General features: G+C 37.2%; 2 protein-coding genes across 13 annotated transcripts in view; both read left to right on the top strand.

The window, feature by feature from the left end:
- The window catches only part of LOC114663507 (probable thiopurine S-methyltransferase), a 261664-nt gene that overhangs the window by 171838 nt on the left and 62926 nt on the right, over positions 1-26900 (top strand). The gene's annotated exons all lie outside the window — the stretch shown is intronic.
- On the top strand, positions 704-26786 carry LOC114663506 (magnesium transporter MRS2 homolog, mitochondrial). 2 transcript variants are annotated; one of them, XM_028817277.2, is made up of 11 exons: positions 704-1225; positions 5458-5531; positions 5667-5703; positions 7800-7912; positions 8464-8637; positions 9694-9824; positions 11261-11377; positions 17545-17697; positions 20973-21090; positions 23327-23440; positions 25449-26786. In XM_028817277.2, exons 1-11 carry the CDS (start codon positions 1048-1050, stop codon positions 25563-25565), a joined length of 1326 nt encoding a protein of 441 aa, XP_028673110.2. In that variant the 5' UTR covers positions 704-1047; the 3' UTR covers positions 25566-26786. The 2 variants fall into 2 exon arrangements, with proteins under 2 accessions (XP_028673110.2, XP_051791706.1); XM_051935746.1 differs by having other exon boundaries at positions 1092-1239.

The raw sequence follows: 26900 nt of genomic DNA, 5'->3' as shown, positions 1-26900 counted from the left end.
TATTTCTGTGTGGTGATCTGTCGATTAGAAGTGAGCTGATCTGGAGCTGCAGATGTACTGGTTTCTTGTCTGCTTTCCTTCCATGGTACTTTGCAAAACTGGACAGTAGTCTTATTCTAATCCCACTGCTGGCACCAACGTTGGGCTGGTAATGAGTGCCGGAATGGATCATTTGCTTTTGACATGGCTCTTTTAGGTGTCCCACTATCCTTAAAAGGACCACTGGCATTTGCCACACTAGATGAAATTTTATTTGCGACTTTGCACGCTTGCCGTTTTTATAGAATGCCAGTTCATACCTATGGGTGACTCACCCTTGGCTGATGCAACCTGTTAGCTCTGTTACAGCTGTTGTTTTCTTAACATATACTATATGTTTTAATTAGATTGAATAAATATGTTCATGTTAAATTTATTTAGAACAATATCGTATACATCATAAACTGTGTAATTTGTTCAATTTTAATTACATTTCTTTTCAATTTTGTACTTAAATGTGACGTGATTGAAACATTTTAATTATGTTATTGCGTTCGTGAATGCAAATAAAAACAACTTCAGATTTCTTGAATGAAATCAGCATAACAGGAATCTTATAAAATGTTTACAACGTTTGAAATGTTATTTTAAGCAATAGCCGATGAACGCCGGGGTGTAGGAACGATTAGTGTGTGGTGTCTTGCTTGAGCCGGTAGAGTGTGCGTGTTACACCACAGTTATCATTGTCAGGAACAATCGCAAACACGGGAAGTATGTTTCCTTGATTGACTGGGGATTTTTGTATAGTTTTGCGAGCTGCACTTTTTCCAAACGTTTATTTCAGTGCATGCATGTGGTACAGCTTCAAAACAGAGTCTGGGACCGAACAAGAATTTTAACCGGCGTTCGATGTCGAATGAACTTAGGTAGAAGCTATGATGTGCGGTAATCGCTTTAACTCTGCTGTCGGGATTTCCGCCACGTCTAACTTTGTGATATGTCAATATTCTGTGGATACTTTATTTTGAAAAAGACCGCGCAGAGTTAGGGTTTTAAACCTAGCCGGAGATGGCGGTGTCCCTTGGAGTAAGCAGACGTCTCTTCAGGATGTTAGAGAGCAGAGTCGGTCTCCTCTTCGCCCCGTGTCATAAGTGCAGGAGTATCGGGACATCATCCAGACATCGCGGCTTTATCCTACCAGCCCTGATGCGGCGGAACGATCGCCTCTCTCCAGGAAGCCACAGCAGTAAGTACTTGAAGGTACACCATGTCCGCCCGTTCACTTTAATTTGAAGAATATTCATAATTTAAACTACACAGTGGTAAACGGTTAAAGTGTTGTGACGTTTGGTTAAAGGTTTAGTTAAGTTTTAGTGCAACCAAGAAAGGCCCTATACTGTACGTTGCTTGGTTCGTTAATGGTCCTCTGTGAATATTCCACCGCCTCTGTCAATTAAAGAAGTAAAAATATGTGAGCACGCGATGTGCTTGGTTTTCCTTCCTGACATCCACGTGGACCCATCAGCAACACCATCCACTTACATACAGTGCCTTGCAGAACAGCGAAAATTCCCCACAAATCGGTTTGCAAAGATGGAAGACCCTATACTCAAATGATTTTAGAGTGGCCTTGCCAAACATTAATATGGTGGATTCCAAAACTATTCATACACCTTCACGTTCTGCATATTTTGTATTGCAGGTTTAACTTTAAGTGGACAAATTTTCCATTTCCGTCCATCAGTCTAACCTCAATGACAAAGTGAAAACATGTCTTCAGAAAAGTGCATGTGCAAATGTATTAAAAATCAAAAACTGAAATCTCTCATTCATATAAATATTCCGAGCCTTAATTTCGAACTTTATAGAAACCCCTTTGGAAGTTATCTCAGCTTTGACTCTTCTTGGGCAAGTCTTTTCAAGCTGTGGACACCTGGATTTGGGCAGATCCTCTCAAGGTCTGTTAGATTGTATGGGGTGTGTCTATAAACTGCCATCTTCAGGCCCCTCCACAGGTGTTCTTTGGGAAGTGGTATTCCGTTATGTTCATGGAGATCCACGGTGACTGCAGGTTTTCTTATTAGAATCCTTTTATTTACTAATAAAGCAATATTTGGGGGGTGGGGGGGGGGCTTAGATTTAGTTAACTTGCTTGTTACAATTCAGGACCCTTAATTGCCTATTTTACTTTAAAATCGCTGTATTAATGTTGAAATTGTTGCCTCATTTCTTAACCAGCTTTCAGTTAATAATGAGGCGCAAATGACAAAGTAATCACCAGCTCCCACAGTGTAAGTTTCCTAGACTTTTAGTATACTTTGTGGGTCCGTAGCTTACAGAGTGCACTATAATGCAAAACACTAGATGGCAGTATGGCAAAGAAATATGAAGACAGTCGCATGCACTGCATGGGCAAAGTGTTTTGAAACAAAGTTAAGTGTGTTATTTTTAAGCTTGAAGAATTGAAATCTGTTTTTATTATATCAGTGGCTACAGTTATTTAAGGTCATTTATTATCACTCAGAATATTATCTCACTCGAGCTGACAGATATTTTTAAAGAGAACCTTTTAATTAAGCTCCTTGAGCATGGGAAAAGGGGTATATAAATAAATAGATACTTTATTAATCCCAAGGGGAAATTCACAATTAATAAACAAATTATATTGTTGTTGTTGTTATTATTAATTCAGTCTTTCAAAATACTAAGAATTTATTTGTTATTGATATTACCCAGGGTAGAGTTCTGATTTCAAATCCCACACCCTGTTGTAGAATCTGTACATGTTTCCTATGTCTCTGTGCATTTTCCTTCAAGTAGCTTGTGTTCTTTATGTACTCCTTATGGTTTTACTCCAACATGTGTACTTTAGGTTAATTGACAATTTGATTTTGTCCCTCTGTGGGTGTGAGAGTGATTGTGAATGTTAATGACCCAACAGCAGATTGAACACTGTCCTGCTGTAGTTTATGCTTTGTGCCCAGTGCTGCTCGATGAGTTTCTAAATTGGGTTAGTTGGGTTTAATGTTCTGATTGTGTGCAGGCATACTTCATGAGGTTTTCGCTGGATATCGTAACCCAAATCACACGAGAGGAGTATTTTGACTTCAAGACCTGCATTCATTTTAAATTCAGTAATTGAAGAATGCCTTTATGATGTAAGCATTTGTGAGTATGCTTTGTGTTGAACTAGCCTTTCTTCCAGGGTCTGTTCCTGCCTTGCACCCAGTGCTCTTAGGATAGGCTGCTGCTTCTCATGATCCTGTAATTGAATAAATGAATTAAGAACTGATTTATTGTTAGTCATGCACACAATAAATAAGGATTAAAACGTTGTGTCCTCTCAGTTTGTCTTGTCTTTTATGGCACAATGAACCACTTCCCCTCACATAGTACATACTGCTACAACTGCTGTTAATAGAGCTCCATTACAGGATTCCATATAACCAGACTTATATTATTAAGCTTGTACCTTGCAGGGTGAAAAATAGGGAGCAGACTAATTGTAGCCCAAAACAAACCATAAATACTTCAAAACAGGCAGTGGAGGACAAAACTTGAACTTGTAATACGCTATCAGCCACGGAGACAATAATAATAATACATTTTATTTATATAGCGCCTTTCCCATACTGAAGGCACTTCACAGAGTTTAAGAAAGAATGGCAGGGTATACAGTATATAGCATTGTACTAAACCAAATAAATAAATAAAGAAGAGTAAGATAGTAAATTCAGAGAATAGCCTAACAGACAGCACACACACACACACACACAGGTTACATGAGCATCTTGACCGAGAGGTAAACTGAGAGAAGGGTAATAAAGTCAGGTAGAGCTAAAAGCCTTCCTGAACAGATGAGTTTTGAGTTGTTTTTTAAAAGAATTCATGGAGTCAGCTGACCTTTCGGTAGGCCATTCCAGAGTCTGGGTGTTATGGAGCTGAAGGCCCTGTCACCCATGGAGTGTAGATTAGTGTGGGGCACAACAAGATTACCAGAATCAGAGGACCTTAGAGGGCGGACAGGCACATGGTGATGGAGAAGGTCACTGATGTAGTTTGGCGCGAGGTCATTTAAGGCTTTGTAGGTTATTAGTAGAATTTTATATTCAATTCTGTAAGACACAGGGAGCCGGTGAAGGCAGAGCAGGATGGGTGTTATGTGCTCGCTGCTGCTGGTCCTTGTAAAGACTCTTGCAGCCGAGATTTGAATAAGCTGGAGCTGTGATATAAGATTAGAAGGCGCACCTGCCAGTAGGGAATTACAATAATTGATGTGGGATGTAATAAAAGCATGGACAAGTTTCTCAGCGTTAGAAAAGGAGAGGAAGGAGCGAACATGGTATATGTTACTGAAGTGAAAGTAAGAAAGTTTCTTAATGTGATTTATGTGGGTGGAATAAGAAAGGGAGGAATCAAAAATGACACCAAGATTCTTTACAGTAGAGGCAGGTCTGATAAGATCACTGCCAAGTTTGACTGGGAAGGAGCTCATTTTATTAAGTTGCACTTTAGTCCCAATTTGCAGGAGTTCGGTTTTGTTGCAATTTAATTTTAAAGAGTTCTGCTCCATCCAGGTTCCACTTTTAACATTGAAATAGAGTTGAGTATTGTCTGCATAAAAATGATAACCCAGTCCAAAACAATGAATAATATGGCTAAGGGGAAGCAGAAAAGCAGAGGGCCGAGGACAGAGCCCTGTGGAACCCCTTGTATGACTGGCGCTGTGCTGCACCTGCTGTTGCCAAGACTAACAAACTCTTGCCTATCAGTCAGATAGGACTTGAACCACTAGAGGACAGTGGCAGAGATACCCAGTATGTTCTCCATTCTGGACAGTAGAATGTCATGTCTGACCTGAGTGTCAAATGCTGCACTAACAGAGGTCTAACAGAATTAATATGCTGGTATGGCCAGAATCTACTGCCATAAGCAAATCATTGGTTACCCATAGCAGAGCAGTTTCATAGCTGTGCTGTGCTCTGAAACCAGACTGAAAGGGTTCCATCAGATTATTAGAAGTTAAGTAGTTGGTGAGTTGGGAAGCTACAACACTCTCAAGAACTTTTGACCGAAAAGATAAGTGGAATATAGGCCAAAAATTGTTAAGATTGTCAGCATCAAGACCAGACTTTTTTTAACATTGGGGTTACAGAAGCAGTTTTAAAAGTGAGCGGCACAAGGCCAGTGTCAAGGGATGAGTTTATTATTGTTGTAATAGCCTGGATTATGGCATGAAGGCAGGATTTAAGTAGTGTGGTGGGGATGGGGTCCAGTACGCAAGTAGTCGTGTACAAGCTGCTAGTCATCATCAGAACAAAAGTCTCTAGTACAGAAGGGATGTGTGTTGGTTTCTTGGCAGTGACTCAGTGCTTTATATACATTGTTCAGGACCCATGTGCTCTTGAGATTCTTTTTTAACTGGATATTTTTAAGTCTCTTTATCTTTTAATAAAAAAAAAACTACTTTTTTTACAGAGATCTTCTGTCGAGCAAGAATAACTGATGCTTCTCAGACTGGTTTATCAAGTGTCGTACCAGTATTTGCATTGGTAAGTCTTCGTTTTAATATGCTTTTCTTGCCAATAAATATTTAATATCTGGCTTCCTAACTTTGATTTTATATTGTTAATAACATTACAGTGGAGAGGTTACTAAATAATTATACAGTTTCTTTCATTTTGCAGATGAAGTTTGAGAAAGATGGAAATATCACATCATATGGTAAGTTTTAAGCATCAGACAATAAAAACAACAAACAAAGTGACATTATTAACCTGCATTAACAGTATAATATATGTTATAGCAGTTAATATGTCTTATACAGTACTAGCTGTTCCCAACGGCTCCACCCGCGTAGTAGTGAAACAGAACAAACTTTCAAAATCAATAAACAAAAAAGTATCGCCATCTAAGCAGAAGCAAGTTACGCTTCAAAACACAGAGGCAGACCGACTCCCTACTCCTGACCTCACGCTTAATCCTCCCCTCGGCCCGCAGCCTCTGTCTCGGGTTAGTGCAAATATATAACACTCCTGCAAGCGAACTGTGATTCTTAGCGCGATGAGAGAAGTTACAAAATCAACCGGAATGTTCAAGCAAATTCTAGAAAAAAGCCCGATCTAAATCCATTAAGTAGTTCTCTCGTTCTATAGCTAAGCAGGAGGTAAGGTACACTCCCTGAGGCTGCTGCATGAGTGAGGAGGGCCTCAGCCCACTGCGTCTCTCTTGGATTAACACAAATAAATCGGTAACGCAATCGAACTCTGATACTTAGCGCGATGAGAGAAGTTGCAAAATCAACCGGAATGTTCAAGCAAATTCTAGAAAAAAGCCCGATCTAAATCCATTAAGTAGTTCTCTCGTTCTCTAGCTAAGCAGGAGGTAAGGTACACCCTCTGAGGCTGGTGCATGAGTGAGGAGGGCCTCAGCCCACTGTGTCTCTCTTGGATTAACGCAAATAAATCGGTAACGCAATCGAACTCTGATACTTAGCACGATGAGAGAAGTCACAAAATCAACCAGAATGTTCAAGCAAATTCTAGAAAAAAACCCGATCTAAATCCGTTAAGTAGTTCTCTGGTGAAAAGCGGGTAGACATACAGACAGACAGACAGATGTTGGATTTTATATAGAGAGAGATTTGGGGACTGAACAGTGAATTAGAGGTCCTCATCACCCTTTCAGCTTTCCAAAATTTCTTATTTGCTCTTAAATTGCATTCAGAATTTAAGTTGTTGAAATGTGAGGGCTGTTTGCCAGTGCAGAAGCTAAACTGTGGACATAGAAAAGTTTGATTGTGTCTCTGTATGTTTTTGTTTATGTATTTCTCTTAACAGCCATCTTTGTACCTGATTATTGATTAGTCATTTATGTGTTATCCTTACAGCAATTGTGTGTATTTTTTTCTTTTTGTATCCAAAATTTTAGTTTGTTTCTATAAGTCAGTGATATTTTGTAAATTTTCTATAAGAATATTTTACCATAACATTTCTCTTTATTATAATAAGAAAAATCCTGGGATGAGACTAGACTTTTTAGCCTGGGACAAGACGTGACTTTTTCAGGGAGACACTTTCACGTCCCGCGAGACAAGACTTTGTGCCAAGAAATTTAACCACACCCGGGGCTGAAAATAAAACACAAAGAGTAGATGACAAAGTAGAACGTCGTAAAGAATTCAAAAATGTTGCCTCGATACACATGCAGAGCAGGTTAGAGATAGTGGAAGTACGAAAATCCGAAAGTCTCAGAAAAATAATAGTAAAGATCGCATTAGTGCAAACAAATGGAAATTATTACTCGGTGAAATAATGGAACAGCGAAAAGAGATTGAATATTTTGTTCAGATTTAAACTTTAAGTTGGAGACTTGTAGATTGTCTAATTTGTGTTGCCATCAGGGAAGAGTAGTGTTTCTTCCCAATGAAGAGGCGTATCCGCGAAAATTAAAAGATTTGTTGTTTGGTGAAAGTGAAATCCACATAAATGAGCAGCAGAGATGTGAAGTGGCTGGCGCGTAGCACAGATCGGAGGGGCTGGCGGGCGAAGCGAGCAGGAGGCAAAGCCCCCTAGTAATATACAGTTAAATTGTGCTACTTAAATATGTTTTGAGTAATTGTATTCAGGCAGATTGTTTATTGTTCTTTGGATTTTTATTTGGAGTATTCAAAAGTGTCCTAATGCCAATTAAAATGGAAATTGTAGTTACTAGCAGACTTTTGAGAGTGCAGTAAATGGGATAAGCAGCAGATGATTTATTTATGTCAAAGCAGGACTTTGTTTTCCCTCTCATAAGAAATCTTACATTTTTTTTTAAAGAAAAGAAAAAGACAGAGTTGTATCAAGAATTAAATCTTCAAGCTCGGGATTTACGATTTCAACATTTAACAAGCATAACTACTCGAAACAACAGGATCATTGTAAGGATGGAGGTATGAAACATTGCAAAATGACTGATTTGTCTGATTATCTCATGTAAGTACAATTATACAGTATAGATTTAGTGATTTCAATGGCCTGACAAACCGGTAGATCTTCTTACTGTACATTAGTAGTACCCAGATCTTTTCTTGATTTATGTTCAGTCCTGGATTTTAGTCTTTCAAGGCATCACAGGAGCGTTTGTTTCAAATTTTGCATTTAATGCAGTCATTCACATGTGGCAGTTATCTCCTGTTAATCATACAACATTTGATGTTTGGTGTTTGAGAATATCAATAGGAATGTTTCTGTCTGTAAGTATATCCAGTGTTATGTCCTGCTATATTAGGCAATGTTGGAAAACACTCACCCTTTGCTTTTCAAAGGTAGCTTAACCTTTGCGCTGGGTCTCTACTTCACTTGGGACCTTTTCTTGAGCTTAATGACATCCAATGTATAATTCTGGTTGACTAGATTCAAACATTTTCTGACAACCACTTGATGCTTTTAGGCTCCAATTTATCTCATAAATCACTCACTATTTATTATTACTTTCTAACAGTTTTTAAAGGCTGTGATTTCACCGGATTACCTTTTGATCCTGGATTACAGAAATGTGGGTCTGGAGTCCTGGCTTTTAAGAGACCTTGGTGCCCAGTTGGCAGGAGACGGGCAATTGCTCACATCTTCCCTTTCGTTTGAGTTCAGATCAATAGAAGCCATACTTCTGCACAGGGTAAACATTTTTAGTGTATTTTTATTTAATATGTGAAAGTACTCTTACTCTGATAAAAGTGTAAATTATCAATCATTTGCATTCCTATTATGGGAGTGTTTATTTATTAGCAGATTTTTTTTTCTCTCAAATGTTGGACAACTCACTAGCGTACAGCAACAAATTATGGCTTCTTTCAGTTTCTCAGTATAAGCATTTTCTTTATCATCGTTCAGTCTTTTACCGGTTGTGGTTAGTGGACTGATACTAAAGTGTATAAAGAAATAAATGTGCTCTTTTTTTTTTTATAAATCATATCATCAATTTAAACACATTTTGCTTGAAAATTAAATGTCAAACATAATTGTAGTACCATTCATAATCTCCAAAGACATTTGATAGCTTATTTTGTAATATATTTATTTTATTCATGTTTTATTTAAAAACAATCTTAGTTTATTAATGTGTTCTAATGAACTGGATTTGTCTGAAAAGGTTGTAAAAGACTGTCATATAAAGTCATTCTGTTCTCAGGTACATTTCCTCAATCATAAGAATAAAGAGAAGTTAAATTGTATATGTCAGTGACAGTCATGAGTAAATTCATATATATTGATCTGTGTTTGTTTGTTTATTTCACTCGTGGATTAATGATCAACTGATCACTGGTGAAAATTAAATTGATTTAGCAGCTCCTTTTTTGGAAAATAAGTATTTTTTGATGGTTTCCATGCTTTATTCAATTATTGTGCAGGGGAAAAAAAGTAGTTAAACTGGTAACTAGAAAATATATTGCAAAGCAGTACAATAGTAAGTGCACTTTTAAATTAAGATCATACTGAGGTATATTTAGTTTTACAGTAGAAAAACATTGCCTTGTTTTAAGAGTTAATGCGCATATGGCATTATGGTATTTCTGTGCTTCATATTGATTATTTTATGTACTACCTGATAAATTAAGTTAATTTTGATTGTTAAAAAGGATGTCAGTGTTTTAGAACTGTGTATTTTCCATATTTTTAACATTTAGACCTCAGATAAAGTTTTACTATAATATCTTAACTTTTTTTGTTTTAGGTTAACACTCTTCAAGCCCGGCTTAATAACCTTCAGCCCCAGATACTTGAAATGCTGGAATCACTTGTGGATCCAAAGTTGTTATCAGTTGATAGGAGCAAATTACACATTTTGCTGCAAAACAGCAAAAGGTAACATTTCTTCTACTAATAAACAATTGTTAAAAGAGAAATTGTAGATTATTTTTATTTAATCTTTAGACTTGACATGAGACTGCGGCGACAGGTTATTTTAGCTCTTTAGTGAATTAATGGTTGAGGACCCCACACGTGCTTTTTGTAACTGGACCATAACATCTAAAAGAGTTCTGATGACTAATTAAATAGTTCACTGTGTAATGGAATTTAGGGGATGGTGTTAAGTGATATTTACATTTACTTTTCTAAAGTGACTTACAAAAGTGGTCAACAGAATCAAGGCAATCTCAGTTTGGGGGACTCTTTATGAACAAGTATTATAGGACAAGGTTACAAAAATGACCTTCACAACTGAAAAGCTCTTAAACCAACAGAACAGCAGAAGAGTAATTATTCTTTTCTTGGCTACAAAGAACCCAGGATCAAAACTATTATCAGTTAGGAAGATATTAACAGAAAAGTGGGTCCTCGGACAGTTCTTAAATACAGTGAGGGAGTCTGTGGTTTGGGTGGGGGTTTGACAGCTTATTCCACCAACTTGGAGTTACAACATGATATTACACTATAAAACTGGAATATCTCTTTTAGCTTTTAATGGGTGACTGGAGGACAGTTCATAATTTGATCCACCAATAGACTACCTCCAACATAAGTTATTAAGGATCTTTTATTGTATTTTCTTACTCATGCCTAATATTTTGCAGAATATGAATATCCGAGTACTATGCTGTTAAGGAAACACTAAATAAATAAGTAATAAGCAAACAAACCACATATGATTCTCTCTGGCCATCCTAAGATAACTGAATTTGTATTGTTTAGAGGGATTGTGGGTATTAAAGTCTATCCTGTCAGCAATGCACACAAGGCAGTATCCAACACTGAAAAGGATGCCAGTCCACTTCAGGGCCCATTTCCATAGCCCTACATTTCACACAGGGCCAGTTAAAACTGGAGCACACAGAGTAAATATAGGGCAGACATGGGACAGAACATGCAAACTCCATACTGACATTAAATGGATATAGGGATTCAAATCCAGGAAGCCGGATCTGTGAAAACAACGGCATAATCCACTACACTAATTTGCCATCTTAGTGTTTGATGGAACTCTACTAATTGGCATTAAGTAAATATAAAGCAGTATTTCAAAACTGAACCTAATTTGGTTACAGTCATTTAAATAAAAAAAAGTATGAAAAAATATTTTAAAATGTCTAGTTTATCTATAAATAATTTGTGTTTTGATTTGCATTGTAAAGATATGTCTTGGTTTTGTACAGTTTAATGAATTTCTGTAGTCTATACATTATCACATGTTGCAATCCATGAAGTATCCATTATCCACCACTGAGGAAAAATACAACAAAATAATTTTAATGTAATGTAAAGCACATATCAATACATGTAAAATCACATTTTCCTTCCAGTCTTTCAGAGCTAGAAACTGACATAAAGGTATTTAAAGAGACTTTGTTGAAAATACTGGATGAAGAGGAGTTAATAGAAGAAATGTGCCTCACAAAATGTGGTGATCCTGAAGTTAAGTAAGTAAACATGATGCATATTCAGTTATTTAGTGTTATTGTGTATGCAAGAATAGTGTTAGTATTGATGCCTAAACTAAATGTTGTGCCTACTGCAAGATTTCAAGGTAAAAGTCTATACATTATTTTTATTATTATAGAATTATCTTGTCTTTCAAGGATAATTGTTTAAAAGATTCAGCAAAGAATTTAGTACCAAGTACTGAGTTTTCCATTTGTTCTTATTTCAGATGATGGAGGCATAAAAGTTTTTAGGAGTGTTTTTGAGTCATTTAAAAAAAAAAAAACTTTAATATAGGATAAGTTTTGGATCTTAACTTTTACAGGAGACACTGCTATTCTGTGATGATTTGTTCGTAAATATTAAATTATAGTGTTGTAAATTATGACACACTCACTTCATCTCATATAATATACAGTGTAAAAGGAAATGGTAAAACAGATGTCAAAGAGTTGGGGAGTAGCCAAGAAAAGAGCTGAAAAAAAAAAGTTATTTATTTTTTTAATTTATATAGCGCCCTTCACAGACAAAAGGTCACAGAGTGCTAAACAGCAAATACAGTACAAATACAACAGTTAAAACAAAACATAAACAAAACCAATAAAAACAATAAATAAACAAACTGGAACTATTCAGCACTGATTAAAGGCTTGTTTAAAAAGAAATGTTTTTAGTTGTTTTTTAAAAGAATCCGCAGACTCGACTCCACACAGAACACAAGGCAGGCTATTCCATAGTTTTCATGCCACAGACTGAAAGGCACAATCCCCACGGGTTTTTAGCCGAGTGCGTGAGACAACGAGAAGGCCCTGTTGCCCAGATTTTAGAGTCCGGCAAGCTGTGTGGCGTTGGAGCAGGCTGGTTAGGTACTTAGGAGCTTGTCCATGCAAAGCTCTGAAAGTAAGTACCAAAACTTTAAAATGAATTCTATAAAACACTGGGAGCCAATGAAGTGTGTACAAAATGGGGGTGATATGATCACTCCGGCTAGTGTGAGTTAGGAGCCTGGCAGCTGCATTTTGGACTAAGTGAAGACGTGAGAGAGAGGACTTGCTCAAACCTGTAATGAGAGCATTACAGTAATCAAGCCGTGAGGAAATAACAGAATGAACAAGCATCTCCAATTCTGATTTTGAAACACCATTTCTTAGTTTTGAGAGATTTCTTAAATGAAAGAAACACGAGCGGCTGGCTGACCTTACAAATTCATCAAGTGTCAGGGACTGGTTAGAAATAACCCCAAGTTTACGTAGACTCGACTTAATAACAGGAGAGACAGAAGATAATTTTAAACTGATCTCGGAATGAAGAACAGGAGGAGCAACAATTAGTACCTCAGTTTTTCCTGTATTCAACTGCAGGTAATTACTACTGAGCCAGTCGTTAACCTGAGACAGACAATCAACCAAAGTGACCGAAGTATGTATTTGGTTAGGCTTAAATGAAAAATAAAGCTGTATATCATCTGCATATAGATGATATGAGATGTCCTTAAAAGAGTTAAGAATCTGTGATGGGGGAAGAATATATAAATTGAAAAGTATAGGTCCAAGAACTGAGCCCTGTGGCACACCACCTGTCAAAGGAGCAGAGTCAGATGAAAAGCCAGCCACACTGACTGAGAAACTCCTATTTAACAAATAAGAGGAGAACCAGTCCAAAGGAGAGCCAGAGACACCTAACAGCTCTAATCTATTAATTAAGATCCGATGGTCCACTGTATCAAAAGCTGCGATAAGATCTAACAGTACAAGCACAGAGCACCTGCCTGCATCAGCAGCAATTAAAAGATCATTAAAAACTTTTAGAAGAGCTGTTTCTGTAGAATGTCGCCTCCGAAAACCAGATTGAAAAGAATCAAAGAACCGCTGCTTTTCTAAGAGGCACAAAGTTGCTGTTCAACCACCTTTTCCAAAACTTCAGCAATAAAAGGCAGTTTTGAAATTGGCCTGTAATTACTCAAAATAGAGGGATCAGAATTTGATTTGTTCAACAACGGTTGAATTACAGCATGTTTAAAATACGATGGAACCACACCAGATCTCAAGGAGCAATTTATGATATTCAAAAGGCATGGACCTATAAAACTCAAAGATTTTAACATTAATGATGTTGGCAACAGGTCAGTAGGACATGATGAAGGTTTCATCTTCCTGAGCAAGTCAGAAAGATCCGAAAGTGAAACTTCTGAGAACACAAAAGACTCCGAACACGAGTGAATGAGAGCACTAGGTAATACATCTGGAACAATATTAGCCCGAACAACATTAACCTTGCCAATAAAAAATGTAAGAAAATTATTACAATCACCATCAGAAAAAACCTGAGAAATAGATTGAGATGGAGAAATAATATTGTGAATAGTATCAAATAGCACTTTGGGATTACGCTTTTTTGGACGTAGGTGTCCTTCAGTGCGTCTCTCTCAGGCTAGGGATGCAAAGCATGCTTTCTGCTGCGGAGCTCTGTTTGGTTCTGTTGTTGTTCAGAAGTGGAATGACAACTTTTGGCAACATTGTTTTTTAACACTTTAAGGGCTGAATGTTTTTTCCAAAAAACTCAGTTTTATGAAAAGCACACAAAGCAATGATTTCACACATAAAACGTCTGTTGCTATGTGCTGTGGCTTCTGTTGCCGCATGTTCGGCATTGGCTGCACGGGGGCACCTCAGTGGTCAGCAGGAATGCACAGTGGGCCAGCTGCCTGGCTGTCTTAGCACAGCAGGCGAGTGGCGGTTGCAGTGTGATGCAATATGGTTTGTACTTCTTGACATCATAAGTGGTGGTCCTACCAGGCAAACGTTTGTGTATGCGCATCAGCTTCACAAAAGTGTTCAATGCCACGATCATCTGGGGACCGATCAGATGATGCTGGCACCTCACTTTTGTTTTTGATATCTATCTCCAGATCACTTGCATCAACCATTAGATTCAGAAAATTCAACGAAATTACGTAAAACGAAGTATGGAGTATTTTGCTTTGCACATTCACTTTGGTTTCTCGCCAGATGTCGGTGCCATTTTAGAGGTTGTTTGCTCTTCGCTACTCATGCACGTGTAGGGAATCAAGGTTAAATCAACAAAGCTGTGCCACTTTCCTTCTAGCAAAGACAGTCTAACTTAAACGTAAGGGAGAGTTTTGTTGCAGTTTACAACTGATTACCATCCTTTACCCCTGAATTTTGACAAAAGTCGACATTAGCCCTGAAGGAGTTAAATAGCCCGCGGGGTGGTAGAGGTTGGACCCGAATACAGTATATGTATAATACATGCACAGCTGGTAAATGCACAATCACTTTATTTGCATATCTTCCTTGTGTTGTTTATCTCAAATGATGTGACATCCCTTGCTTAACTCTGGCAATCCAGCTTGGTGTGGGTCGCAACATTCTTCTAAAGCAGGGGTTCTTAGCCTGAGGTCTGTGGACCCCTGGGGGGGTGGTCCATGGATGGATTTCAGGGGGTCTATGAGGGTCAGATAAAAATTAACATTTATAATCACTATACAGCCTGGTACTGTTGATTTTTCTCACGTGAACTTTCTCACATGATTTTTCTTGCGTGTTATGTATTTCACTGTTGTTTTTCTAAATAGTAATAGATTTCAAAATAGATTGGATGTCAAAGATGATATGCATGTCACCTTGTCAAAGACCACTCCACAGTTTCATATTTTTATTCAAGGCAAACAAGAACAACCTTCTCATTGAAATAAAGTAGATGATGAGAGAGTAGATTTAGTAGAAAATGTAGTAGATCTGTTTTAATTTGCACAAGAGGGTTGTATTTCATAATTATAATGAGTGGCCATTACTTTTTGCATAAAAAATGAGTGTTTTTTTAGATTGTTTAATAATAATTTCTGAATGTCATTTATGTATGAGACAATCAAATCTTGATAAATAAAGTACAGTACATTTATATTCATTGCATGCAAAGTTGTGTTTATGTGAATATTTCTGGGGAAGGGGGTCCATAGCTTTCATCAGATTCTTAAAGGGGTCCGTGACTCAAAAAAGGTTAACAATCACTGTTCTAAAGGAATTAAATTTACCCAAATTGCATTTACATTTTTGGTGAATTAATGTATTTATTAGTGTGTTACTAGCAGGAGTACCCGGTGTTGCCCGGGAATCTATAACTGGTGAATTTCCCCAATGAAAGAAACAGAACATAGAAATAGAACAAACAGTTTTCTGATTCTCATTTTATTGTAAGTTTGTCCACTTTGGATTGTGTCTCCTGTAGCGTTTGAGACGCCCTTGAAATAGACTTTTCTCTGGTATTTGAAATGGACCGTGGAATTGTACGTCTTTTTTTCGGTGGCATGGGTATATTCACGTAAAGCAGGAGAATTATAATGTGTTACATGGTATTACGTACAGAGTACGCACCACAATGAGATGAATTTACTTTATTTACACTACGTCGGAAAGCAACCAAATCATAGACATATATAGATAGACGCCGCATTCACTGTGTTGCCCAGTCGACACGATATGTCAGCGCATCCGCCCTATTGCGAGTGGTAAAAGTGCCATTTAAACTAATACATGTAGACGTGGAAACTGGGTTTTCTGATGGAAAAACAATAACGTTTAAAACAGTATCGTTTACATACAACAGATTTTGGCGAATCGTTTAAATGTAATTATGTATATCCATTTATACACTAATAAAGGCAATTATTAAATACTACTACTACTAATTTTATCATTATAATTAATTAATTTATTATTATTAAATAATTCCTTCCATATAAGTAACATTTCGCGGAGTGCCTTCTTCCATCTCCGAAACATTTCTAGACTTCGTCCTGTTCTTATGCAACACAGTACTGAAGTATTGGTTAATGCCCGAGTCACCTCACGTATAGATTACTGTAATGCTATTCTAACTGGCATCCCACAAAAACATATCCATCGCTTACAACTTCTTCAGAATTCTGCTGCCAGGATAATAACCTGCTGTTTTAAATCCACTGAACATATTACACCGATTCTCTCCCAACTTCACTGGCTCCCTATTAACTACAGAATACAATACAAAATACCGCTCTTAACATTTAAAGCTCTCCACAACCTCACTGATCTCCTACAGACTGACACCCCTCTCGCTCACTCTGATCCTCATCTGCAGCTCTACTTTCTGTACCACAACCAACCGAACTTACTGTTATCTGCTCGAACCAACACCGACTTACTATACTCGGCCCTCCAGCGGCGTCACTGTAGCATCCGAACATTCTTAGCTAATCATGCTATACTGCGTCCACGTTTGCCACGTTATGTTCTAACTACAAAGGCAGAGTCCCATTGCATGGTTCTAACTTGTATTGAGTTGAGGTATTGATGCGAACACCATACATACGGGGTATTGACGCGAACACCATACATATGGATACTATCAAATTATATCTAAGGATATTATTGGAATTTTCCAGTTATTTTCAGTTGCATAATACTAGGGAATCAGGTGTAATCACAACATTCAATCAGTCTGTGACAAACAAAAACAAACAGGTCTGATTTGATCTTAAGTTGTAGAGGCAGGCCCTGTGTGTATGAGAGCTGACAGTCAATGAGTATTCACCTGAAAGTATAATGTGCGCAATGCAGACACAGGGAAACTGGGAGGGTATGTTTTTACCTCACCAACAGAAGAAAGGTTTGTCAGCCTGATGTCTCGTGTTTTATGTAACACAGCAAATGAAAGCATTCATACAGCATTGACATGGTCATTGGCAGGCTTTCAGAAAAGAGGCAAACTGGCACTACCTTGTAAATTTGAAACTATGTCAGAAAGTTCATGTGGAGATGTGTAGTTTGTCACACGCTGTGATTCTAATAGAGTCAAATAAGATAGATAGATAGATAGATAGATAGATAGATAGATAGATAGATAGATAGATAGATAGATAGATACATACATACATACATACATACATACATACATACATACATTATTCATCCACAAGGGGAAATTCACAATATAAAATAAGGATTTTAAAACTAATTCCACGACTCCCAACAGCCTTTCAAATAAATATATTGTACAAATATAGTCACCGTAAATGCACACTGCATAGTGAATTCATAAAGACAGGTACAAAAAATTATATGAAGCTGTTATAGCCAATATTTTGCTTTCATTTTTTGCTCTGTAGTCAAGGAAGCAGTTTTGGAATTGACCATGCAGAAGAGATGGAACTGCTGCTTGAAAATTATTACAGACAAGCTGAAGATCTGGCAAATACAGCCCGGGAATTGAAACTACTTATAGATGACTCAGAAAGTATTGTTTTCATTAATCTGGACAGGTTAGTAAAGTGTATATATATATATATCTCCCTCATTTTGGTATGTAGTATTTAATTAAATACAAGTCCAACTTGCTTCCCTCCTTTTAAGCCATGAGTATGTGATTGATCACTCTTCTACTTGAGGTAAAAAAGCATTCAGTTTAAAAATTTATTTGGTGTCATAAACTTATGAATATCCTTGCATGGCTGGTTTCAGTCAAGAAATAATAATAATAATTAATTAAACGTATGTAGTGCTTTACATAAACAGCCACCAACAATGTGTAGCATCCACCTCAATGGTATGGCGACAGTATCTGTATGCTCACCACACATTAGCTATTAAGTGGTGAGGGAGTGAGAGAGAGAGTAAATAAGGGACATGGAATGATTAGGGGTCCAGAATGACCAGGTAGCGGTGGGCAATTTAGCCAAGACATCAGGAGACATCATTTTATGACCACAGAGAGTCAGGACCTCAGTTTTATGTCTCCTTTAAAGGAAGCACATGTTCAGATGCAGCTACTTGGGAAAATGTATTCTTTTATTCATGCATTGAGGATTTCCTTTAGTCAGCAATGTTTCTTCTAGTATACTGCACCTGTTTATAATCTGCACAGCTCATACAAAACATATTGTATATTGTGTAATTAAATAGTGTGTCAAAATGACTTTGTGGCTTTTGTTTGTCAGTGCTTCAGTCTTACTATGAGGTACATTTTTTTTTTTTGTTTTTGTTCTTTATTTCATCTCATACATAGTTTTCGCATACCCCTTGGGGTCAGAGCGCGGGTTCAGCCACTGTACAGCGCCCCTGGAGCAATTACAGGTTAAGGGTCTTGCTCAAGGGCCCAGCAGAGTAGGATCTCTTTTGGCAGTGACGGGGATTCGAACGGAGAACCTTCTGGATACCAGCACAGATCCTTAGCCTCAGAGCCACGACTCTCTGACTTTACCCTTGTTGAATAATAAATGTAAAATATGTTTTTTGAAAGAATTGTTTTTTTTTTTTTTGTTTTTGTTTTTATTTATTTATTTATTACACATAAAGGTGGGTCAGCATTTTCATACTGGTCAAATTAATCGCCATCTTTCATAGTGTATTACAAACTGACTTACAAAGAATAGATTAAGATTTCTGTGCAAGATAAGTGCTGTATATTGTGAGATTATACAGTAAACAACAATAAAAAAATATACAGTGCATCCGGAAAGTATTCACAGCGCATCACTTTTTCCACATTTTGTTATGTTACAGCCTTATTCCAAAATGGATTAAATTCATTTTTTTCCTCAGAATTCTACACACAACACCCCATAATGACAACATGAAAAAGGTTTACTTGAGGTTTTTGCAAATTTATTAAAAATAAAAAAATTGAGAAAGCACATGTACATAGGTATTCACAGCCTTTGCCATGAAGCTCAGAACTGAGCTCAGGTGCATCCTGTTTCTCCTGATCATCCTTGAGATGTTTCTGCAGCTTAATTGGAGTCCACCTGTGGTAAATTCAGTTGGTTGGACATGATTTGGAAAGGCACACACCTGTCTATAGAAGGTCCCACAGTTGACAGTTCATGTCAGAGCACAAACCAAGCATGAAGTCAAAGGAATTGTCTGTAGACCTCCGAGACAGGATTGTCTCGAGGCACAAATCTAGGGAAGGTTACAGAAAAATTTCTGCTGCTTTGAAGGTCCCAATGAGCACAGTGGCCTCCATCATCCGTAAGTGGAAGAAGTTCGAAACCACCAGAACTCTTCCTAGAGCTTTGCTGGCCATCTAAACTGAGTGATCGGGAGAGAAGGGCTTTAGTCAGGGAGGTGACCAAGAACCCGATGGTCACTCTGTCAGAGCTCCAGAGGTCCTCTGTGGAGAGAGGAGAACCTTCCAGAAGGACAACCATCTCTGCAGCAATCCACCAATCAGGCCTGTATGGTAGAGTGGCCAGACGGAAGCCACTCCTTAGTAAAAGGCATATGGCAGCCCGCCTGGAGTTTGCCAAAAGGCACCTGAAGGACTCTCAGACCATAAGAAAGAAAATCTGGTTTGATGAAACAAAGATTGAACTCTTTGGTGTGAATGCCAAGCGTCACGTTTGGAGGAAACTAGGCACCGCTCATCACCAGGCCAATACCATCCCTACAGTGAAGCATGGTGGTGGCAGCATCATGCCATGGGGATGTTTTTCAGTGACAGGGACTGGGAGACTAGTCAGGATAAAGGGAAAGATGACTGCAGCAATGTACAGAGACATCCTGGCTGAAAACCTGCTCCAGAGTGCTCTTGACCTCAGACTGGGGCGACGGTTCATCTTTCAGCAGAACAACGACCCTAAGCACACAGCCAAGATATCAAAGGAGTGGCTTCAGGACAACTCTGTGAATGTCCTTGAGTGGCCCAGCCAGAGCCCAGACTTGAATCCGATTGAACATCTCTGGAGAGATCTTAAAATGGCTGTGCACCGACGCTTCCCATCCAACCTGATGGAGCTTGAGAGGTGTTGCAAAGAGGAATGGGCGAAACTGGCCAAGGATAGGTGTGCCAAGCTTGTGGCATCATATTCAAAAAGACTTGAGGCTGTAATTGCTGCCAACGGTGCATCGACAAAGTATTGAGCAAAGACTGTGAATACTTATGTACATGGGATTTCTCAGTTTTTTTATTTTTAATAAATTTGCAAAAACCTCAAGTAAACTTTTTTCACATTGTCATTATGGGGTGTTATGTTTAGAATTTTGAGGAAAAAATGAATTTAATTTATTTTGGAATAAGGCTGTAACATCATAAAATGTGGAAAAAGTGATGCGCTGTAAATACTTTCTGGATGCACTGTAAGTATCCATTAAATCTTGCAAATAATAACAGGATATCAAGTACAATAAGCAATCAGTACATAAAATCTAATTTAAAACAGTAGTGATAAATGATAAAAATTAAGTGTGGCACATTGAAGAAAATGAATAACAATTTAGAAAACAATGAATATCAACTTTAAAACAGGATGATGATTTAAATATTAGGACAGTAGGAGATTCACAAAAAGACTTAAAGAGTATGTTTCAGAGTGAAGTGAGCATTAACTGAAAGTTATGCAGCAAAGGTTTTATATACTGAGAAGGTCAACATCAGAAGTTCATGTGTGTTCCACCGAGTTTTGTTTAGGGTAAACACAGGCATGATTTTTTGGTAATCTACTGGCAGCTCTAGGAACACACTATTAAATACTGCTGCTGTACACACAAACTTAATTTGTTTAATTACTTAATAAAGTCTATCCAATTTTCCTTTCAGTCACCGTAATGTTATGATGAGACTTAACCTGCAACTGACAATGGGTACCTTTTCAATTTCCCTCTTTGGTTTGTTAGGAGTAGCCTTTGGCATGAATTTGGAATCTTCTTTGGAAGAGGTAAGTGTTGTCAATTAATATCTGTCTAGTCTGTGAGAAGGTTTGAATTTATTTGTTTTGCATGTATTCGTTTGTCTAATCGTAGTTCACAGTTAAAACATAAAGCTGAGATATTCACTTAAAATAAACCACAATGCCCAGAAATTTTCCTTAATGGGGGCCAGGATTTTATAATGTGAGCATGAGATGAGCACTCGTATTGCATTAACTGTAGCAAAATGTTTTGAATGATGGACCACTGATAACATTACCCCTTGTTACCAGCCTTCGGGCATGCAACTAGAAGAGGTAGAAGGATGGCTTACCGAAGTGTCATCACAGACACAAGGGCATACCATAAGAACCAGTGAACTCGGCAGCCTCTCTAATATGAAGCTTGTTAAAGCTATAAGAAGTAAGACTACCATTAATCCTTTACAGTTTACAAGCATTGTGTTACTGCAGAAAAGTCAAAGTTGAAGAAGTTTTGGATCTTTCCTTGTAGGTTCACATAATTTGCACAAATAATTCAATAGATAAAAGTATTTCCGTGTGCACAACCTTTGATAGATGTATATCATGTTATTCTCATTTTTCCGTTTTAATTCATGAAGAATTTGCATGGTTTGTACAAGTAGCTGCTTGCTAAAGGTAAAGGTGCTCACCAGTTAACACTCCTTTGCACTTGAGTTGACCCATCTGTTCATGACATGACACTCAATCCTAAACAGCATGAGTACATTTTTAACTTACAAAAGCAGCGCTTTATTTTTTTTCTTCCCAGTTTTCCCTCCAGGCCTCTTTCCAGCTAATCAAAAAGCATTTACAAGGAGTAAATTAATATATGACCCAATGATTACATTTGATGGTGGGCTCAGGTTGGACAGTTGGTGACAAAGTCAGATAGGCGAGATTATGTTAGTTTGGACATGTGCAGAAGAGAGATGCTGGGTATATTGGGAGAAGGATGCTAAGGATAGAGCTGCTAGGGAAGAGGAAAAGAGGAAGGCCTAAGAGGAAGGTTTATGGATGTGGTGAGAGGGGACATGCAGGTGACGGGTGTAACAGAACAAGATGACGAGGACAGAAAGATATGGAAGAAGATGATCCACTGTGGTGACACCTAACGGGAGCAGCCGAAAGAAGAAAAAGATAATACAGTAATCCCTCCTCCATCGCAGGGGTTGCGTTCCAGAGCCACCCGCGAAATAAGAAAATCCGCGAAGTAGAAACCATATGTTTATATGGTTATTTTTATATTGTCATGCTTGGGTCACAGATTTGCGCAGAAACACAGGAGGTTGTAGAGAGACAGGAACGTTATTCAAACACTGCAAACAAACATTTGTCGCTTTTTCAAAAGTTTAAACTGTGCTCCATGACAAGACAGAGATGACAGTTCAGTCTCACAATTAAAAGAATGCAAACATATCTTCCTCTTCAAAGGAGCAAACAAATCAAAAGGGCTGTTTGGCTTTTAAGTATGCGAAGCACCGCGGCACAAAGCTGTTGAAGGCGGCAGCTCACACCCCCTCCGTCAGGAGCAGAGAGAGAGAGAGAGACAGATAAAAAAAATCAATACGTGCCCTTCGTGCTTTTAAGTATGCGAAGCACCGTGCAGCTTGTCACTTCACGAAGCAGCTGCACAGAAGGTAGCCAACGTGAAGATAATCTTTCAGCATTTTTAGACAAGCGTCCGTATCGTCTAGGTGTGCGAACAGCCCCCCTGCTCAATCCCCCTACATCAGGATCAGAAAAAGTCAGCGCAAGAGAGAAAGAGAGAGAGAGAGAAAAGTAAGCTGGGTAGCTTCTCAGCCATCTGCCAATAGCGTCCCTTGTATGAAATCAACTGGGCAAACCAACTGAGGAAGCATGTACCAGAAATTAAAAGACCCATTGTCCACAGAAATCCGCGAACCAGCAAAAAATCCGCGATATATATTTAAATATGCTTACATATAAAATCCGCGATAGAGTGAAGCCGTGAAAGACGAAGCGCGATATAGCGAGGGATCACTGTACATTAACATCTGTCATCATGTGCTTGTTTAATAAACTTAGCTGTTTTATTTATCAAGCATTTTAATAATGCATTCTGCTGATTATCTATCTTTTGGGTAACCTGGACCTAAACATAGAAAATCTTTTGTTGGATTGTTTCCCAAAATATGAAGTCTAGGCAGTTGGACAAACATAGCAGACTCATTGTGTATTTTAATTGAAAATTAAAACCATATATTTTTTTCATTTTTTGTAGGACCCTGAAGTCTTCTGGTTGGTAACAGGTATCATGTTTTTGGGAAGTGGACTAATCTGGAGACGCCTTTTGTCTTACCTTGGCAGGCACCTTGAACCTCCGTCTTTGCGACCGGTTAGAAATATATTTATCTTTTTCCTGTTTTATTTTTACAGTTTACTCAAAGCAACATTATCCTTTAATAATCCAGGTGTGACAATAAGCAGTGAGTTTTAAACATTATGATACAAAACTGTAGCAATTAAAATGGATGTGAAACTACAATAATATAGTAAAACCTGCAGCAACCAACTGGAACTTTAATTCTTTTAAACTTTAAAATGAGCTATAATTCTGATACCAGCATTTTGTCTGTTTTTAATAAACTTCTTTATGTGGTTTTCAGATAACAAGGCATTATATCATCAATTTCATGCATAATATAATTATTCCTACTCTTACTTGTATTCATCTGCCTCCTCCCATTGAATGATATGTGTATACAGTAAATAAATGGAGAGTTAAATAAAACTTGAAATAGAAAGAAAATGTAATATGTAAAGTCTAAGATTGTTCTGGAGTTTTACAAAGAACATGAGAGTCCAAGAAATGGCACCAAATTTTTAAAATAAAACTAACTGTAACATGTAATGTTGTGAATCGCCAGTGTTGTTAGATGCTCCTGAATGAGTAAGAGGAATCGGCGAGGCAGCAATGTGGCAAAAACCAGTAGGTTAAAGTAGTCTTTCAGGATGTGTCTTATGTAGTGAGTAAATTTCTAATAGTGTATAAGATCTGTTTATTATTCCATCAGCTTTGGTGGCATGGCAAAAATAATTGTCCAGTAAGTCAGAACATGTGTACACGAGAGGCTGGTGCACTGAAAAAATAACTTGATAAATGTGAGTCATAACATGATGACGACACTTAGTTCGATCCGATTGAATTAAGTACATCTAATAAAAAATAAATGCATACTGAAGATATAACATACCCGTCTCTTTCAAATACTTTTAGGAAACTGTTGTTGTAACTAATTTGCTGAGTCAATTTACTACAATTAGGACAGCTACTTTCTACATTTAATTTGATTAAACTGTCCTAATCTGATATGTAGATCTAGTGTACTATTGTCTTTGTGCGTCATCAGATATTTGTGGGTAAAAAAAAATTACACAACTACAAGATAGGAAACTAACCTTTTTTTTTTTTTGTACTAATCATACTTTACTAATTTCTTAGATAATAAAAATGATACCCAAAGATCATTAGAGCCTTGCTCTTTTAGTATATCCTTTACCAATGCATTAATTGGAGAGGTAACTTGTATTTTCCCAATTTAGAATGACATTTCTTAAAATCTGTCTGTTTCGCTTCAGTGTATCTTACTCCTTTTCCTGGTGATTTGTTGTAATTTCCTGGAATATATCCTGTACCACAGTTAGTTTTCTTTTGCAGGTGAGAACTCATCTGCTTTTCCAGAACATTTCTTTTACAATTTTTATCTTGTAGAAAAAGTGTTGTCACTTCTACATGGTGCAGCCATAATGTGTGCAAATACCCTTAAATTAGTGACTGCAATGTGTACTTTAATCACACCTTAATTTTTTGATTTGTAATTTTAAACTGTGAAGCAGAGGGGTAAATCAAGTAAAAATATCTCTTTGTCCCAAATATTATGAGGGGCTTTGTAGATTTTTATTGCTCCAATGATTTTTGTCTAGTGGTTGATCTAATTTGATTTTAAATTGTCTATCAAATAAGCCATTAAGTAAACCGTTATTTTATGTGCTTTCTAAAAAGTATAATGTCAAATAACAATTCATAAATTCTTCTATTTACAGCGTTTCATTTTATTTAGTATTTTGTTATCCATAAACCACATTCATTTAAGTGATTAATCAAAATTTTCCCTTTATCCTGTATGATAAAATTTTCTGCTCCTTTTCTTTGTATTCATGATCTATATATAAAATGTAATTTTAGTAACAAATGCACAATATGTTTGGTGCACAAAAGGTAGAATTCATTCCATAGTGTGTGGAGATTTTTTTAAAGATCAGAAGTTCACATTCATATCCAGGCGTCCTCGGTCATCAAGATGAGAATTCTCAAATCTCCTTCTTCTTTCTTTGTGAATTAGATGCCTCCCATCTGGATGAAGGGTCAGATCAACAGTTCGAGAGGAGCAGACGTAAGAAGTGCGTGGAAAACAGAAACATTTTCTTCAAGCAAGAATCCACTTATTGGTCCCAAGTAGCTGTCAGGAAGGGCCAGTTTAGTGCCTTGCAAAAAGAACAAGCTGAAATGTAAAAGTAAATCACAACATTTAGTTGGAAGCTCATACATTTAAAAACATATGAAACATTTACTTTTAATAAGTACAAAAGAAATAAGCCTTAATCATCTCAATGCCTCTTTTTTAGATGTTTCAGTGCAATATTAGACTCAAAGCAAGACACAAAGTGTATGTATACTGAACATAAATGTTTTTATTATTCTGCCTATATTAATTTGTTTTGGAACATATATTGATTTACTGATTACCAAAGATGTAACAGTTTATGATTGGTTAGGTGTGCTTACACAACAAATGTTAAAAAGTGGCAGTTTTAACACAAAAATGGGCACAGTGTTTTGGCTTTAATGTGAATGAATATATTACATACATGCAAAAATAGCTTAAAAGACTTTAGCAAGAAGGGTAACTGAATTAGGATACATCTTAACTTGACAGCAGCTGGCCATATTTCATTTCTTTAAATGTCAGACTTACTGGGGTCTTTGTCCTGTACAGGTAAATGTGTACAAATAGGGGAGTGTGCAGCAATGAGCTACAGAGTGCATCTCTGTTGTATCTCAGTCAACTTTTATTTATTAAGCAACACTTTTTAAATCAGAATAATATGTTTTGGAATATCACTTAATCATTCTTGGCTTCCCTTTTTAAATTAAACATATGACCCCCTTTTCATCTGCAATCTTAAGCTATAGTAGTCATTTGACTAGGGGCTATTGTTTGCACTATTAAAATCAAGAAAATCAGACCCAAATGCATTTGTATACATCCCAGTTTGATAAGAGTACAATAAATGGGAATCTTGTGTGGGTTTTGGCAGCTGTAATGTGTTATTCAGGTTGCTTTTTACTACTTCAGTTTCAGTATACACTACACATTTGTGTTGCGGTAAGAGAAGAGTCTCCTGTGGACAATCGTGCAACTAACCTAAAGCAAAATGAGTCTGCCTCATTAGGACAGCCTGAGATGTACAGTTTTGTGGGGTTGTCCTCCTCAATCTAAAACCGAGCAAAACAAACTTTATAAATTTACATTTATATGGTTGCTACTGTTAAAATAAAATATCATTCAGATTATTTGTACAATCGTACAATTAAATGTTTTTTGCTAATGCTGCAGAGATAAACCTAAACATGAAACATTAACACATCTAGAATGTCCTCGACAGCAACTGAACCTTAAGATACGTAATATTCCCTGAAACATTCATGACTCTCAGTTAGGTTTTGTTAGTATGTATTTGTATATATGTTTAGTTAGCAAAGATTTGTAAATATGTAACATGTATTTTGCTTA

This window comes from Erpetoichthys calabaricus, chromosome 13 (genome assembly GCF_900747795.2).
Source record: "Erpetoichthys calabaricus chromosome 13, fErpCal1.3, whole genome shotgun sequence".
Classification (NCBI taxonomy): domain Eukaryota; kingdom Metazoa; phylum Chordata; class Cladistia; order Polypteriformes; family Polypteridae; genus Erpetoichthys; species Erpetoichthys calabaricus.
This window is presented reverse-complemented; position numbering and strand designations above follow the sequence as displayed.